Source organism: Micromonas pusilla (genome assembly GCF_000151265.4).
Source record: "Micromonas pusilla CCMP1545 genomic scaffold MICPUCscaffold_5, whole genome shotgun sequence".
In the NCBI taxonomy this organism is placed as follows: Eukaryota; Viridiplantae; Chlorophyta; class Mamiellophyceae; order Mamiellales; family Mamiellaceae; genus Micromonas; species Micromonas pusilla.
Window position 1 is genome coordinate 1,438,265 of NW_003315886.1, and position 15,837 is coordinate 1,454,101.

Consider the following 15,837-nt stretch of genomic DNA (forward strand, 5'->3'; position numbering starts at 1 on the left):
CGCAAGATGCGCGCGCGAGACGCGGCCGAGACGCGCGATCGGCGGTCGCCCGGCGGCGGCGATGGGCGCGGCGCGACCTGACGCGCGTCGACGACGCGCGACGCCTCGCGGTCGGGTCTCGCGCGGTGGGAAGTGCGCGCGCGAGGCGCGGGCGTTCGAGCACCGCAGCGGCCACACAGCTGGCAGCGAAAGATACGTATTTTTTCGCGCGTGTTCACCGACCGTCGCGCTCGCGTCGCGTCCTGCGGGCGCGCGATCGGCGCGCGGCAGACGCGGGCGCGCGGCGAGCGAGCGACGATCCGCGCGCGGGGAGATCATCGAGACGCGCGAGGCGAGACGCGCGCGGCGATCGGAGGAGACGCGCCTCGGGCTCGGCTCGGCCGGCGTCGCGCGAACGACGACGACGACGACGACGACGGCGATGACGGCGCCGAAGCGGCGCGATGACGACAAGAGACGGACGCTCGCGACGCTCCTCCTCGTCCTGACGACGCTCGCGTCGCTCCCGACGCTCGCGACCGCGTTCAAGGCTGCCGACTTCAAGACGTGCGCGACGTCGTCGTTCTGCGCGCGGCACCGCGATCGCGCCTCCTCGGACCGCGGCGCCTACCGCGTCGCCGCGGGCGGGTTCGCGATCTCGGGCGACGCGGACCCGGAAAAGTTCGACGTCAACGTGGCGACCGCGGATCTCCTCCGCGACGGCGAAGACGAAGAAGAAGCCTCATCCAGCACGAGTTCTTCTTCCACCGCGCCGCTGCGACTCAGGATATCCGCGTACGATAAGGGCGTCGTCCGCGTCCGCGTGGAGGACCCGAGCGCGCCGCGGTACGAGGTCCCGGACGTGGTCCTCCCAGAGCTGGAGACGGACGGCGCGATGGGATTTTCATCCGTGGAACGCGCCGAGGACGGGTCCAGGACGACGCTGACGCTGTCGCGGATGATCATACCGATCAAGGAGACGCCGGTGGGGTCGGAGGTTAAGGTCGTGATCGAGCACGCGCCGGTGAAGATAACGACGCTCGTGGACGGCGTCGAGGCGGTCGTCTTCAACGCGAACGGCGCGTTTGAGTTTGAGCGGCGAAAAACGAAATCCGAGGAGGACGCGCCGCCGCCCGAACCTTCTCCGGAGGTGGTCGGCGACGGCGCGCCCGAAGCCACCCCGCCGCCTGAACCTGAAGTAACGTCCTACGCGGAGACGTTTAATTCACACACGGACTCGCGCCCGAACGGCCCGATGGCGCTGTCGTTCGACATCACGTTCCCGGACGCGTCGCACGCGTACGGCTTACCCGAGCGCGCGACGACCATGTCGCTGCGAGAGACGAAAGCCGCCGACGGCGCGATCGCGACCGAGCCGTACCGCTTGTACAACCTCGACGTGTTCGAGTACGAGCACGACTCCCCGTTCGGATTATACGGCTCGATTCCGATGCTGCTCGGGCACTCCGTGGGCGCGAGCGAGGGCGACGGCGGGGGCGGCGGCGGGTGGGGGGGGCTCGGCGGCGGCGGCGGAGGAAAGAAGCGGAAAGAGAGCCGGCCGCCGCGCGTCCACGGGGTGTACTTCAACAACCCCACGGAGCTGTACGTGGACGTCACGAAAGGCGGCAGCTCAGGTGGCATCTCTTCGCACTGGATGGCCGAGAGCGGCGCGTTCGATCTGTTCATCTTCCCCGGCCCGTCGCCCCGGGAGACGATGCGGCAGTACTCGATGATCACCGGCGGCACGGCGATGCCGCCCGCGTTCGCGCTGGGATACCACCAGTGCCGGTGGAACTACAGGGACGAGGCGGACGTCGCCGCGGTCGACGCCGGGTTCGACGAGCACGACATCCCGTACGACGTGTTGTGGCTCGACATCGAGCACACGGACGGGAAGCGGTACATGACGTGGGACGGCGCGACGTTTCCGACGCCGAGGCGGATGATCGAAGACGTCGCGAGCCGCGGTCGGAAGATGGTCACGATCGTGGACCCGCACGTCAAGAAGGATGCGAACTACCCCGTATACAAAGAGGCCGAGAGTAAAGGCTTATTCGTGAAGCAGAAGGACGGCGTCGGCGACTTCGACGGGTGGTGCTGGCCCGGGAGCAGCGCGTATCTGGACGTGACGTCGCCCGCGGTGAGGGCGTGGTGGGCGGATAAGTTTTCGCTGAAAAATTACCAAGGCAGCACGAAAGACCTGTACATATGGAACGACATGAACGAGCCGTCCGTGTTCAACGGCCCGGAGATCACGATGCAGAAGGACTTGATTCACCACGGGAACGTGGAGCACCGGGAGGTGCACAACGCGTTCGGGATGTACTATCACGCGGCGACGGCGGCTGGAATCGAAAAGAGAAACGACGGCGAACGGCCGTTCGTGCTGTCGCGCGCCTTCTTCGCGGGGACGCAACGCGTCGGGCCGATATGGACCGGCGACAACGCCGCGGATTGGAACCACTTGCGGGTGTCGCTGCCCATGGTGCTCACCCTGGGCGCGACCGGTCTCGCCTTCTCCGGCGCCGACGTCGGAGGTTTCTTCGGCAACCCCGACGGGGAGCTCATGACGCGGTGGTACCAGACCGGGATTTACTACCCGTTCTTCCGCGGGCACGCGCATCTGGACACGAAACGTCGCGAGCCATGGCTGTTCGGGGAGCCGTACACCGCGCTGATTCGCGCGGCGATTCGCCGGCGGTACCAGCTCATGCCGTATCTGTACACGTTGTTCGAAGAGGCGCACCGCGACGGCGCTCCCGTGATGCGACCGCTGTGGTACGAGTTTCCGAACGATCCGCACGCGGCGGCGAAAGAGGACGCGTTCATGCTCGGCCCCGCGCTGCTCGTTCACCCGGTCACGACGCAGGGCGCGAGCTCCGTGGAGGTGTATTTACCCGCGGGGGTGTGGTACGATTACGACACGAACGAGATGCACGCGGGACCGAAGACGTTTTCAGTCGCGGTGACGCTCGCAGACACGCCCACGTTCGTGCGCGGGGGGCACGTCATCGTCCGCAAGGATCGCGCGCGTCGAAGCACGCGCGCGATGACGCATGACCCGTTCACGATCGTCGTCGCCCCGGACGAGAGCGGGAAGTACGCGTACGGGGAGGTGTACCTCGACGACGGAAAAAGTTACGCGTTTGAAGAAAAAGACGCGTTTTCGCGCAGGCAGATCATCTTCGAGGACGGCGACTCGCTCGTGTGCGCCGCGAAGTGGCGCGGCGGGTCGTGGGGGTGGACCACGCACGACGCGGAGCAGAAACATCTCGAGGGCGACCCGCTCGCGTTCCCGGAGATCGCCGCGGAGGTGGAGAGGGTCATCGTGCTGGGTCCGCGGCGATTCGGCGAAGACGCAGAGGTGAGGAATAAACGGAAGGAGATTCACCTCGTGAGCGCGAGCGGGAAGGAAGGGTCGCCCGCGGCGGCGACCGCGGTCAAGAAGCCCGGGGTCGTTCTCGCGCAGGACTGGAGCATCCTCTTCAGCGTCGCGGACTGACGCGACGGACGGACGGATCGACGAAAGCGAACGCGGACGCGAGCCCGCGACGACGACGTAGTCCGGTCAATGTATTCGACGCGCGAACCGCCTCACCCTCATACACCGTCCCGCGCGCGCGACGATCGATTCGATCTGAGCTCTATCATACTGTATCACACGCAACGCGCAGCCCTACCTAAGATGCGGCCATCTCCGCGACGACGTCCGGGACGACGAACGACAGCGCCCCGCACGCCGCCGCCCCCCGCCAGCGACTTCGCATCGCGAGCCACCCCGTCGCCACCCGCAGCGCCGGCGCGCCGAGTCGTCGCGCGACCTCACTCGCGACCGACCACCCGAGCTCCGGGTCCCACGCGCAAGCGCCGAGGTTCGCGAGGAGCCACTTGAGCGTCGGGTAGTGCGTGGAGCGCAGACCCCAGGTGATCATCCACGCGCCGATCGCGAGGCCGAGGAGCGTGCATCGCCGCCAAAACGTTTCGGGTTCTTCGCCCTCGCCCTTCTCGCCCTGCTCCTCGTCCGACGTCGCGGAGGAGGACGCCGCGGAAATCGTCGTCGTCGTCGTCGTCGTCGTCTTCGTCTTCGTCTTCTTCTCCCTCGCGTTCGCCTCCGCCGCCGTCGTCGCGAAGTCGTCCGGGACGTCGCCGCGCGTCTCGTCTTCCTCCTCCCTCGGTCGCAGCCAGGGAACCCCGCCCCGGTTCTTCTCGATGCCTGCCCAGAACGTCTCGCTGAACTTCCGCCGCGCGTCCGCCATCGTCGGCTCGCCGGCGCCGTCGTTCGCGCCGCCGCCGCTCGCGTTCGTCGGCTTAATAGACGCGTCCTCGGCGTCGTCGTCGCCGCCGCCGCCGCGCGTCTCGGCGTCGTTCTTCGCGGCCGCGCGAAGGCTGATCGCGTCGCGACGGATCGCCTCCTTCTCCCTTCCGCGTCGATCTCGCGGGCGGGCGCCGCGCGGGCGAGGGGGCCGCGAGGCGGCGCGCGAGCGCGTCCGCGGCGACGGCCTCGATGCGGCCGACGCGGAAGCGGCGGTCGAAGCGCGGAGGACGTGCATGGCGCGCGCGCGTCGACTCAGCGGTGACGACGAGTGCTCTGATAATGACAAGCGGAAAAATCACGGCGCGCCTTCCGGTGCCGACCCGGGCGCGAGGCGGTCAAAAGCGCCCGCACGGAGCCGCGCGCGCGCGAGGTCGCGCCCGATATTCGCGCGGGCGTCGCGTCCGTCGCGTCCGTCGCCTCCTCCTCCTCCTCCTCCTCCTCCTCCGTCGCGTCGTCCGGTCGCGCGCGCCGCGAGCCCACCCCCGCGAGCGAGATCCAGGTGCCAGATCCCAATAACGCGGGGGCGCGTCTTCCGTCATGTCAACATCCGACGTCCCCGCCGACGACGGCTCGAACGCCGCGCCCTCCCCGGAACAGCCGACCTGCGCGGTCTGCCTCGAGCAGCTCGACCCCCCGTCGCGCGGCGCGGACGGCGAGCGCGCCGCGATGCCGTGCTGCGACCGCGACGGCGCGACGATGGCGTTCTGCGTGGGATGCGTAGACATCATCTGTTCGCAAGGCCCAGGCGGCGTCGGCCGGTGCCCCAAGTGCCGAGCGCTCGTTCGCCGCTCGAACGACGGCGCGCGCGGGGTGTTCGTGGGCGCCGAGCTTCACGGCACGTGCAGGATGTGCCTGCAGTCGCGGACGATCGTGGACGTCGAGAGGAACGTGTGTGACGCGTGCGAGCTCGGCGCCAGGCACGCGTTGTGGTACGAGTGCCGAGCGTGCGCGGTGCGTCCGCCGCGACTGTCCACCGCCGCGCGTTCCTCCACGTCATCACCACCCGACCGCTCACGGACCTCCACGTCACCTCATCGCATCCTACCATATCCAATCATCACAGGCCACGCAGCGCATCCCGCATCCGATGTGGCGTTACCAGCCCTCCGCGGCGACCTTCGGGAACGTCACCTGGGCGTGCCAGCGATGCGGCGACTACACGAATTGGAGAGTCCACCCGGACGACGCGGACGGCGTTCCGCTGGGGGACGCGCCGGAGAGCTGGGGCGTCCGCGAGCGCTGGCTCGAGGACGTGCGGCGGACGCGGAACGAAGGAAGAGGGCGACGCGAGGAGGACGCGGGGGGGTTCGTTGACGGCGCGCACGGATACGGGGGCTGGAACGTGCGAATGCGACGCGCGAACGGGGGAGCGCAGTTTCGGTTTCAGTTAAACTGCGCGATTTCGTGATGATCAGACGATAGATATGATATCGCGCGGGGGCGCGCGCGCAGTGCGTGTGGTAGTTGAGAGGGGCGGGGGGCTTCGGGGCTGGAAGACGACGCGGACGAACGAGAGCACGCGACGCGAAAGCGACGAAAGAGAAGCGCGAGGATAGCACTTATGCGATAGAGTTAACGCATCGCATCATATAACAAACGCTCGCGAGCTAAGATCGCGGTTTTCGTTCGCACGCGCGACGCGCCCCACACCCCCGCCGTCGTCGTCGATCCTCGACGACGACCCCCGTTCCCTCGATCGAAAAAAATCGATCGATCCGTCGTCGACTTAGATGGAGGACGGGTAGAGCATGCAGCGAATCTTCCCGCCCATGGACGACGGCGGGAGGTTCTTCTTGAACTTCGCGCGGACGACGCCAGACGTGCCGTGCGCCCTGGTCACCTTACCCCACGACGTCCGGTACGTCGTCCCCTTCTTCTTCGTCTTCGCCTTGTACACGTAGCACAGCTTCTTGCCGAGGTAAAACGACGCGTCCGGGGACGTGTTGACGTTTTCGAGCTTGATGAGGCTCGTGTGGTTCGTCTGGTTCGTCCTCGCGCGCTTGTACCCGAGGATGATACCGCGCACGTAGAGGCTGTAGAGGTTGCGGAGGATTGAGAGGGAGGGAGAGAGGGGGGATGTCGGGCGTCAGACGGAGGATCGCGAAGACTGGCCCGGATGCGAGGGAAAAACCGAACCGCCGAGCGAGGAAAACCCCGCGTCCGGTCGGGATCGACGGCGGGTTCGACGCGTCGCGTCGCGTCGCGTCGCGTGGAACCCGCCGATGCGACGCGCGATGCCAAGCGTGGCGTCGCGCGGGGCGTCGGCGGCGGCGTCGCGTCGCGACGCGGTCCACGCCGCGTGGAACCCGCCGTCGATGTCGGCCGGCGGAAAGAAAACCCTAGAAAAAAGTCGCGCGGCATCGCGCGCCGCGGAAACGCGCCGGGACGGCGCGCGCGCGACGCGCGAACGCGATGAGGAGGGCGCGGGCGCGCACCGGCAAGATTCGCCCTTCGGCATGGTTCTAGATGTCGCTGTGTGTGTCGCGAGCGCGTCACAAAGAGACAGAGCGGGAGCGCGATGCCGGTCGTTTTCTCTCTCCTTTTCTCTGAGACCGGATTGGCGCGAAAAGCGCGTTCCAGTGAGAAACACAGCCCGACAGGCCACGACCCCCCCCCCCCCCCTCTCCCCCGCCCCCCCAGTCCTCCACGCCGCGACGGTCCATGGCCGACCCCGGCGGCGTCATCAACCCCAACAGCGTCCAGCTCTGCAAGTTAGTCGGGTGGGCGTTCATCAAGAACCGACAAGCGCGCGCGGACCGCGAGTGGTGGCGCCACACGTACGGAGGCGAGCCGTGGCGCGGTACACCGTATCGACGGCCGGAGGCGGAAGAGAAGCGCGCGCCGAGAGAAGCGACGACCGCGACGACGACGACGACGACGACGACGCGCGAAGACGACGAAGACGACGTCATGGACGACGCGGAGATCTACCTCGAGACGCTGGGCATCCCGCGCGGCCTCCCCACCCTGCGCGTCGTCTACGAGAAGCGAACGCTGGGCGAGCGCGAGGGGAATACGCCGCGTCCGATAGCCCCGGGCGAGCGGTTCTCGTCGCGTCACGACGCGTTCCTCCAGGCCGCGCCCGTGGTGTCCTGGCGCGACCTCGACGCGGCGGTCGACGGCGAAGAGAGAAGGCCGCGGCCGCGGCCGCGGCCGCACGTCGTCGTCATGGTCGACCCGGACGCGCCCGCGCCGAGGACGGCGGGGCGCCGACACCTTCCGGGCGCGGCGGGGCCGTGGCTCCACGCGCTGTGGAAAGACTGCGATGGCGACACGAGCGCGGCGGCCACGGCCCCGGGCGAGGCGCGTCCGCGCGCGCGCCGGTTCCCGTCGAGGACTTTCTTTCTTTCCCCTCCCGCGCGCGTCACTCTTCTCTCCGCCCGTCGACCCTCGGTTTCGACGCTCGGTTTCGACGCCTTCGACCCTCGACCCTCGACACTCATCAGGGCGAGGACGCGCACGAGGAGGACCTGTCGCGCGTCCCCGGGTTGCTCGTGCCGTACAACGGCCCGTCGCCGCCGAGCGGGCATCATCGGTACGTGTTCGTGTTGTTCGAGCAGACGGACGACGCGGAGGTTCGCGCGGATGGGCGCGGCGTCGAAGAGCCCGCGGCGTTTGAGAGGAAGCGTTGGGACTTTAAGAAGTTCCTGGAGCAGAACCCGGGGCTGAGGCCGAGGGCGGTGAACTACTTCGTGTGCTCCAGGGAGCGGCACTGAAGACGGCGAGAGACGAGAGAGAAGGAGCGAAGGAAGAGGAGGAGGAGGAGGAGGAGGAGGAGGAGGAGGAGGAGGAGGAGGAGGACGACGACGCGGGGACCGAATTTTCGCCGAGCGAATACCAAACGGAACGAACACCAAACGAAGTTTCCCGCGCCCGTCCGTCGTCAGTACGTCCCCCTGTACGCGTTCCAGCCTATCCTCGCCTGCGTCACGAGCGGCATCGTCCCTCGTATCAACCCAGGGTCGAACACGTCGAAGTCCCTCTTCTCCAGCGCGTCCAGATACGCCCCCGTGCCCACCGCGGGAAGCAACACCGCCGCCGCCGTCGCCGCGTCTTCCCTATACGAGCGAACGTCGGGGTGGCGTTCAAAGGCGTCAGAAGCGGAGTTGAAAGGCGTCGCGGTGTGTCGGGATTGAAAGCGATGGACCCTGGGCGGAGAGAAACGCGCGCCGGGAAAGAAAGTCCTTAAGGATCGGCGTTCACCGCGCGAACGCGGTCGTATGGGGACCGGCGTGAGATAGAAAGAACGCGCCTCGAACACTTCGCCGCGATCCGCTCGCGCATCCCTCGCGCGGTGTTCAGATGCGCCATCGCCGCGGACGCCACCTCGTGCACCGCGTTCCTCAGCGCCTCCGTGCTGTTCCCGCGGTACACGTCCTCGGTGCTGACGCCGTGCTTCGCGCAGAGGTCGACCGGGATGTAACTCCGGGTCGTTCCATACAAGCGAACGTCGGGGTGGAGTTGAAAGGCGTCAGATGGAGTTGAAAGGCGTCAGATGGAGTTGAAAGGCGTCGAGGGCGGGGATTGAAAGCGAGGGGTGGGCGGAGAGACACGCCGGGCAAAAGTCCTTAAGGATCGGCGTTCACCACGCGAACGGGGTCGTATGGGGACCAGTGTATAGAACGCACCTCCGTCTCTGCTTCGAGTGCGCGTGCGTCCCGCGCAGTAAATTCGCGACGCCGATCGCCTTCCCCAAGTGCGCGCACGCGTGGTCCGTCTCCGCGTCGCGAACGCCCCCCGCGAGGTCCATGATGGCGTACAACAAGCTGCCGTTCGTGTCGTGCGCGTACGCTTCCAGGTACGCGATCCCGAGTGGGGGCGCGCCGTCGGACGCCGCGTCCTCGAGGGTCGTTCCATACGAGCGAACGTCGGGGTGGAGTTGAAAGGCGTCAGAAGCGGAGTTGAAAGGCGTCGATGGCGGGGATTGAAAGCGAGGTGTGGGCGGAGAGAGACGAATGCAAAAGTCCTTAAGGAACGGCGTTCACCACGCGAACGCGGTCGTATGGGAACCAGTGTATAGAACGCACCTTCATTCGCGCGTCGACGATCGAATTCAGCCATCGCTTCGCGCGCGCGCCGCCCGCGGGGAGGACGCGCGACAGCGCGACCGCGACCGGGTGCCGGTGTTTGCTCGCGTCCCCCGCGTGGATCGCGGGGAGGGCGTCGCGCCAGAACTGCAGGCGCATCGACGCGAGGTGCGGCTCCGAGGCGGCGCCGAGCGCGTTCGCGGTCTCGACGTTGAAGGCGCGAAGCGCGAGCGCGACGTGCCTCGCGCGCGTCGGGAGCGCGAGCGTGCAGAGGTAGTTTTCGTAGTCGTGCGCGCGGACGAGGTCGAGGCAGTACTTGAACGCCGCGCGGTCGTCCAGCGGCGGCGCGGAGGAGGAGGATGAGGAGGAGGAGGAGGAGGATGAGGAGGAGGATGAGGAGGAGGAGGAGGAGGATGAGGATGAGGATGAGGAGGATGAGGACGAGAAGTCGGCACGAGACGACGACGCGCGAGATCCGCTCGCGATCGATCGTCGCGCGGACGCCCGCGCGTCCGCCGCCGCGGTCGTCGTCGTCGCCGTCGTCGCCGTCGTCGTCGTCGTCGTCCACGGACGCGTCGCCTCGCGCGCGAGCGCGCGGCGGCATCGCGAGCTCGCGGCGCGGATCATGACGTACCTCCCGGCGCGCGCGCGGGGCCAACTGATGACATTTGCGAGCCACCGCCAGGCTCAGCTGAGTGCTCCGTCGTCTCCCGAACAGAAAGTCCGAAACAAACGCCCCTAAATAACGCTAACGCGCGAGATCCCTTCCGGCCGCCGCGCACTCGAGACCGCGCTTCGACGCGCCTCGCGCCTTCACCCGCCGCGATGCCGTCCCCCGATGGGGTGGACCACACCGAGGTCATCGTCCACGCGCGCGACGCCGCGGACGCGAAAGCGCACGCGTCGTCCCGGGCTGGAGTCGTCGTCGTCGCGAAAGATTTGACCTACGACGTCGCGTCGTTCAAGGACAAGGGCGTCAAGGCGAGGCTCCTGTCTGACGTCAACGGTTTATTCAACCCCGGGGAGATGACCGCGTTGTTGGGCCCGTCCGGGAGCGGGAAGACGACGTTCCTGGACGTCCTCGCGGGGCGGAAGACCGTCGGGGAGACGACCGGGGAGGTGCTCTTCGGAGGGAAGGCGCCGTCGGTAAAATTCCTTCGACGGCACACGGGGTACGTGGAGCAGTTCGACACGCTCATCGCGGCTTTGACCGTGCGAGAGATGCTCTGCTACACCGCGGAACTGAAACGCCCGATGAACGAGCCGTTAGCATCCAAAGAAACGGCCGTGGACAAGCTGTTACGCGACCTCGGTCTATGGGACGCGCGCGACGTCGTCGTCGGGAGCCAGATGGTCAAGGGGATATCCGGCGGCCAGGCGAAGCGAACGAACATCGCGATCGCGCTCATCACGGACCCTTCCGTCTTATTCCTGGACGAACCCACGAGCGGGTTGGACAGCTTCACCGCGAACGAGGTCATGTCCGTGGTGAAGTCGCTGGTGACGGACGAAGTCACGATACTCGCGACGATTCACTCGCCGACGGCGTACGCGTTTTCGCTCTTCGACAACGCGATGATCCTCTGCGGCGGCAGACAGGTACGTTCTGATTCACACTGGTCCCCATACGACCCCGTTCGCGTGGTGAACGCCGTTCCTTGAGGACTTTTCCCGGCGTATCTCTCCGCCCACTCCTCGCGACTCGTGACATGATGATAAAAATGACCGATACGACGCGTTATTTATCACGTGTACGCGTACTCACCACCGCCGTCCGTCGCAGGTGTACTTTGGACCGACGGGGAAAGGGTTGGTGCAATACGCCGCGACGTCGCTGCCGGGCGTGACCCCGAAAGAGAAAGACTCCGGGCACAGCGACATCGAGTGGCTCATCGACGTCTTCACGGAGGCGGACCGCCGAGGCGACGCCGTCGCGTTCGCGGACGTGTACGAGACGTCGTCGCTGAAGAAGGCGTGCGACGCGTCCACGCGCGCCGCCGTCGCCGCCGAGAAGACGCGCCGGCGGCGGCGCGGCAGCGAGGAGAGCCTCGCGGACGGCGTCACGACGCAAAGCCTCGCGGACACGAAGCTGAACACGACATCGTCCACGGTAACGCCGGGGTGGTGGGCGTTTTACGTCATGCTGAAATACCGAACGAGGAAAAACTACCGAGACCCGGAGTACCTCGGCCCGCGGCTCGGAGACAAAATCTTCCTCTCGTTCATCATCACGACGCTCTACCTCGGCAGAGGCAACGACTTCGGCGCGGACAACGTGATCAACATATCCTCCGCGCTGTTCATGTGGAGCACGCTCCCCGCGTTCGGCGCCGCGGCGTACATCCCGCAGATAGTGTTGGAGAGGTCGCTGTACATGCGCGAGCGCGCGGACGGTCTGTACAACCCGCTGACGTACGTCGTCGCGAAAATTTGCGACGAGATGCTCCTCCTCGTCTTCGTGACACTTTGTATCGCGGTCGTCGTCTTCTTCGCCGTCGACCTCGCCGGGTCGTTCTGGCTGTTCTGGCTGACGTATTACATCACGCTCGGGAACGGCATCGTCCTCGCGTACCTCGTCGCGGCGGCGGCGCCGAACATGGAAGCCGCGAACGCCATCCTCCCAACCTACGTCGTCACGCTCCTCTTTTTCGCGGGGTTTTTGATCACGCCCGAGGACACGCCGTCGTACTGGAAGTGGTACTCGTACGTCGACCTCATGAAGTACGCGTGGGGGGCGCTGATGATCAATCAGTGGGACGGGAACGACCCGGTGTTGTTCGCCGGCGGGGAGACGCTGCTCGAGACGTACGAGCTCGACGACGTGAACAAGTGGGGGTACGTCGGGTATCTATTGCTCTTCTTTTGCGCGTTTTTCGTCCTCGCGTTTTTAGCGCTCAAGCACATCAACCACAGCAAGCGTTAATATACAGTATGATTAAGTTAGCGATTTGTCTCTTATTATCATATGTACACGCGTCCACCGTGGCACCGTCTTCCTCTCCTCCAAACGCGCATCGCATTCGCATCGCCCTCCAGTCCTCCTCCGTCCGTCCGACCGTCGCGTCGCGTCACATGCCCTCGTCCGCGTCCAAGGATTGCAACACGTCACGAATCGCCGTGACGTCCGCGTGATTCGGTCCCAGCGCCTTCTGCTGCAGCACCAGCGCGCGCTCCAGCAGAGGCCGCCCGACGCCGTTGTGCCCCTGGTCGAGGTGGCAGATCGCGAGGTCCGTCAACGTCTGCACCGTGTCCTGGTGGTCCTTCCCGAGCGCCTTCTCTTGGATCCTCAGCGCTCGTTCGTACAACGGCTGCGCCTCCGCGAATCGCTCCTCCTCGCTGTGCAACGCCGCGAGGTCCGTGAGCGCGACGGCGACGTCCGGGTGCGTCTTGCCAACCTCCTTCTCGCGCGCGGCGATCTCAGCCTTGAGCTCGCGCGCGTTCGGCGCGCCGTGCGAAGCCGCGGGCGCGGGGCGCGTGGGCGTCGTCGCCTTGGGCGGCGGCGCCGGTTTCCTCGCCGCCGCCGCCGGTTTCTTCGCCGCCGCCGCCGGCGCGGGCGCGGCGCCGCCGAGCCCTTCGTCGATGATCTCCCGGATCGCCGGTTTCAAGTTCCTCGGGAGGAACTTCTCCACGGCGCGTCCCGCGATCGCGCAGCACTCCAGCGTGACCTTCACCGCCGCGGACCGCACGTCCCCGTTGGGGCTCTCAAACGCCTTCGCCGTGAACTCCATCACCGACTCGAGCGATAAGCCTTGGTTCGAATCCTTCGCGAGGCCGTGCCGCGGGATCAGCGCGTGCATGATCGTGAGCCTCCCGAGGACGACCCTCCACACGCTCTGCGACCTTACAGGCTTCGTCAGCGGCTTCGCGACGAGCGACATCTCGCTCCCGGCGAGGTCCATCACGGAAGCGTGCGCCGCGTCTCTCACCTTGACGTGGGTGAACGCGTGGGTCAGTCGAACGTCTTACCGGTCAAACGTACGTTGAAAGGGAAGCGCGGGTGAAGAGTGACGACGGGAAAAGTCCTCAAGGAACGGCGTTCACCACGCGAACGGGGTCGTACGGGGAGCAGTCTCACCTTGACGTGCGCGTCCCCGAGTCTCTCGAGGAGGAGCACGACGAGCGGCGAGACTTCGCTGTGAACCTCCCTCGGGCCTAAGCTCGGGCCCATCTTCCGCGTCGCGGAGGTGAGCAGCTTGCACGTCGCCGCGAACACGTTCGCGACTTTGTCTTTGAACAGCCGCCCGAAATGTTGGCACAAGACGCGGAAAATCTCCCTCTGGTCTCCCTTGACGTCGCCGCTCGAAACCTTCTTCTCCATGTCCGCGAGCGCGGCTTCGCGGTGCATCCAGTTCTTGCTGTACAGGCACATCGCGCAGTACTCCCCGAACGCCTCCACGATCGGCCGCGCGTCGCCCTCCATCGACGGCGGGATCGGATCCGGCGCGGGAAGGTCGTCGCCGCCGCCGAACCCCGGCGGCTTGGGCGGCGCGTCCGCGTTGCCGCCGCCTCCTCCTCCTCCTCCTCCGCCCATCATCTCGTCCTCGCTGAACTGGTTCCCACCGCGCCCCGTCGCGAGCGCGGGGACCTCGTCGTTGTTCGCCCCGAGCGCGGACGGGTCGTTATCCCGGAACCGCGTCGGCGTCGGAAGCCCGCCGTCGCCTTGCATCTGCGCCGCCGCCGCTTTGCTCACCGCCGGTCGTTCGTCGTAGTCGCGCCCGCCGTAGGTGTTCGACGCCGCGGGGGGGACGTCGTCCGGGCCCGCCGTCGCCCTGAGCTGCTTCAGCTGCGCGGGGGACAGACCCCCGGCGTCGTAGTAGTCGTTCTGCGGCGGCCCCGGGGGACCCGGATCCGGCATCGGCGCGCTCGTCTGCGTCGGGTCTTCGTACCGGTCGTCGTCTTCGTACGCGTCCGCGGCGGCGTCCGGGCCGTGGTCGGTGAATTCCATCACCGGCGCGGGCTGCTGCGGCTGCTTCGGCGGGGACATCGGGTTCGCGCCGTGCGCGTCGAGCGCGCGGTTGAAGATCTGATCGGCCGGCTCATTCTCGCGTTCGCGGTACGATCCCCGCACGCCGACGCTCTCTCCCAGCGCGGTGACGCCTCCGGCTTCGCGAAGCTTATCGATCTCAACCTTGATGAGCTTCGCCGCGTCGTAGTCCTCCGCCTCGATCGCGCTGGACTTCTTCGCTTCCAGCTGCGCAACCTTCGCGCCGACGGCTTTCAGGCGGTTGATGCCGTCCTTCAGTCGCTTCGCCTCGTCGTAATCCTCGCGAGCCACCGCGGCTTCTTTGAGCGCGTAGATCTCGCGGATCTTCATCGCCGTCACCGGGTCCACGTCCAAGTCCAGCGCGACGTCCGCGAGGCCGGCGTGCCGCGGCCGCCCGTGCGGGTCCGCCTGCTGCGCCATGTACCCGGCGCCGCCGCCGTCCGGGGTTATCGGCTCGCCGATGACGTTCAGCGCGACCACGCCGACCTGGTTGTAGATGTTGAGCTTGTTCACGTGGCACTGTAGGCGGCACGTTCCGTACGAGCGATGATTTCGGGGTGGAGTTGAAAGGCGTCAGAAGCGGAGTTGAAAGGCGTCGAGGTGTGTGCGTCGGGATTGAAAGCAGCGAGGGGTGATGGGCGCAGAGACACGCCGGGAAGTAAAGTCCTTAAGGATCGGCGTTCACCACGCCGACGCGGTCGTACGGGGACCGGTGTGAGATAGAACGCACCTTGTGAATGACGAGGCGCAGCACCGCGGCGTCGACGTTCACGTGCACCGACTTGAGCTCGCGGGCTTGATGCCCGCTGGATAGGTTCGAGTCGAAGGACAGGTGCCCGAGGCGGCGCATCACCGCGCGGTCCAGGGAGCTCTCCCCCGGTGGGAGGAGGCCGGTGTAGAGCTCCACTTTTGTGGCGATCTTATACTCGTGCGAGAGGATCTGAATCTGATGGATGCGCGCGGGGTGGTCCAGGCGCAGGACGAGCTCCTGGGGGAACTTGGAGAAGCGCGCGCACTGCCATCCGCGCGTCTGCGGGGTGTGGAAGTGGAGCTCGCGCGCGGGGTAGTCCTCGTCCTGTGGAGAGGAAGACGGGGGAGAGGGAAGGACGGGACGATGAGTGGGCGCCCCGAGCAGAAAGACGAGAAGGAAGAAGAAATAAATAATTTGAAATCGTCCGTCGTCTCGGACGGACGGCGGGACGCGTCCGCGCGCGTACCTCGCCGGAGACGTGCGCGACGGTGAAGCGGAGCTTGCTCCCCGCTAAGTGCGGACGTGCCATGGTGCTTGCGACGCGTGTGCGTCGCGCGTTGCGTTCACGGTCTGACCGACGCGCCGCTCGTGTGTGGTCAACGAACACACACCACCGTTCAAAAAAAGTGGGTCAAACGGCCAGGTTATGGGTCACACGGAGATCGCGCGTGGGGGTAAAAAAAATAGTCGGAAAGGGCCTGGTTTGATAGGGTCCGATAGGGTCCGATGGTCTATCGGACCCTTTCAAATTTGGCCCGTTCCGGCTCGCAGAACGGAAGCG

At 66.7% G+C, this 15,837-nt stretch overlaps 9 protein-coding genes across 9 annotated transcripts; 4 read left to right on the forward strand and 5 right to left on the reverse strand.

The window, feature by feature from the left end:
- Nucleotides 1–478: 478 nt before the first annotated feature.
- MICPUCDRAFT_27057 (glycoside hydrolase family 31 protein) lies at nucleotides 479–3,554 on the forward strand. The gene is made up of 5 exons (XM_003058614.1): nucleotides 479–660; nucleotides 730–889; nucleotides 956–1,129; nucleotides 1,196–1,447; nucleotides 1,532–3,554. The coding sequence occupies exons 2-5, from the start codon at nucleotides 875–877 to the stop codon at nucleotides 3,479–3,481; spliced, it is 2,391 nt and encodes a 796-aa protein (XP_003058660.1). The 5' UTR covers nucleotides 479–660; nucleotides 730–874; the 3' UTR covers nucleotides 3,482–3,554.
- A 105-nt stretch (nucleotides 3,555–3,659) lies between these two features.
- Nucleotides 3,660–4,529, reverse strand: MICPUCDRAFT_58444 (uncharacterized protein; the record flags this gene model as incomplete). Its single annotated transcript, XM_003058987.1, has 1 exon — nucleotides 3,660–4,529. The coding sequence occupies one exon, from the start codon at nucleotides 4,527–4,529 to the stop codon at nucleotides 3,660–3,662; it is 870 nt and encodes a 289-aa protein (XP_003059033.1).
- Nucleotides 4,530–4,960: 431 nt separating this feature from the next.
- Nucleotides 4,961–5,908, forward strand: MICPUCDRAFT_47417 (uncharacterized protein; the record flags this gene model as incomplete). The annotated part of the gene is made up of 2 exons (XM_003058615.1): nucleotides 4,961–5,245; nucleotides 5,358–5,908. The coding sequence occupies 2 exons, from the start codon at nucleotides 4,961–4,963 to the stop codon at nucleotides 5,700–5,702; spliced, it is 630 nt and encodes a 209-aa protein (XP_003058661.1). The 3' UTR covers nucleotides 5,703–5,908.
- A 112-nt stretch (nucleotides 5,909–6,020) lies between these two features.
- Nucleotides 6,021–6,752, reverse strand: MICPUCDRAFT_58446 (uncharacterized protein; the record flags this gene model as incomplete). Its single annotated transcript, XM_003058988.1, has 2 exons — nucleotides 6,021–6,327; nucleotides 6,730–6,752. The coding sequence occupies 2 exons, from the start codon at nucleotides 6,750–6,752 to the stop codon at nucleotides 6,021–6,023; spliced, it is 330 nt and encodes a 109-aa protein (XP_003059034.1).
- Nucleotides 6,753–6,955: 203 nt separating this feature from the next.
- MICPUCDRAFT_58447 (uncharacterized protein) lies at nucleotides 6,956–8,010 on the forward strand (the record flags this gene model as incomplete). The annotated part of the gene is made up of 2 exons (XM_003058616.1): nucleotides 6,956–7,657; nucleotides 7,741–8,010. The coding sequence occupies 2 exons, from the start codon at nucleotides 6,956–6,958 to the stop codon at nucleotides 8,008–8,010; spliced, it is 972 nt and encodes a 323-aa protein (XP_003058662.1).
- Nucleotides 8,011–8,177: 167 nt separating this feature from the next.
- MICPUCDRAFT_58448 (uncharacterized protein) lies at nucleotides 8,178–9,044 on the reverse strand (the record flags this gene model as incomplete). The annotated part of the gene is made up of 3 exons (XM_003058989.1): nucleotides 8,178–8,352; nucleotides 8,523–8,717; nucleotides 8,923–9,044. The coding sequence occupies 3 exons, from the start codon at nucleotides 9,042–9,044 to the stop codon at nucleotides 8,178–8,180; spliced, it is 492 nt and encodes a 163-aa protein (XP_003059035.1).
- A 217-nt stretch (nucleotides 9,045–9,261) lies between these two features.
- Nucleotides 9,262–9,948, reverse strand: MICPUCDRAFT_58449 (uncharacterized protein; the record flags this gene model as incomplete). Its single annotated transcript, XM_003058990.1, has 1 exon — nucleotides 9,262–9,948. One exon carries the CDS (start codon nucleotides 9,946–9,948, stop codon nucleotides 9,262–9,264), a length of 687 nt encoding a protein of 228 aa, XP_003059036.1.
- Nucleotides 9,949–10,146: 198 nt separating this feature from the next.
- Nucleotides 10,147–12,244, forward strand: MICPUCDRAFT_17033 (ATP-binding cassette superfamily; the record flags this gene model as incomplete). Its single annotated transcript, XM_003058617.1, has 3 exons — nucleotides 10,147–10,920; nucleotides 11,105–11,134; nucleotides 11,207–12,244. 3 exons carry the CDS (start codon nucleotides 10,147–10,149, stop codon nucleotides 12,242–12,244), a joined length of 1,842 nt encoding a protein of 613 aa, XP_003058663.1.
- A 145-nt stretch (nucleotides 12,245–12,389) lies between these two features.
- MICPUCDRAFT_58451 (uncharacterized protein) lies at nucleotides 12,390–15,585 on the reverse strand (the record flags this gene model as incomplete). Its single annotated transcript, XM_003058991.1, has 4 exons — nucleotides 12,390–13,247; nucleotides 13,397–14,824; nucleotides 15,036–15,380; nucleotides 15,523–15,585. 4 exons carry the CDS (start codon nucleotides 15,583–15,585, stop codon nucleotides 12,390–12,392), a joined length of 2,694 nt encoding a protein of 897 aa, XP_003059037.1.
- Nucleotides 15,586–15,837: the final 252 nt, after the last annotated feature.

What these genes read in the sequence shown, in the direction of transcription:
- MICPUCDRAFT_27057 (XM_003058614.1), top strand. An exon ending in CGCCCGAACCTTCTCCGGAG is followed by an intron (nt 1,130 to 1,195) that starts GTGGTCGGCGAC and finishes TCCTACGCGGAG; the next exon opens with ACGTTTAATTCACACACGGA. An exon ending in CGATGCTGCTCGGGCACTCC is followed by an intron (nt 1,448 to 1,531) that starts GTGGGCGCGAGC and finishes AAGCGGAAAGAG; the next exon opens with AGCCGGCCGCCGCGCGTCCA.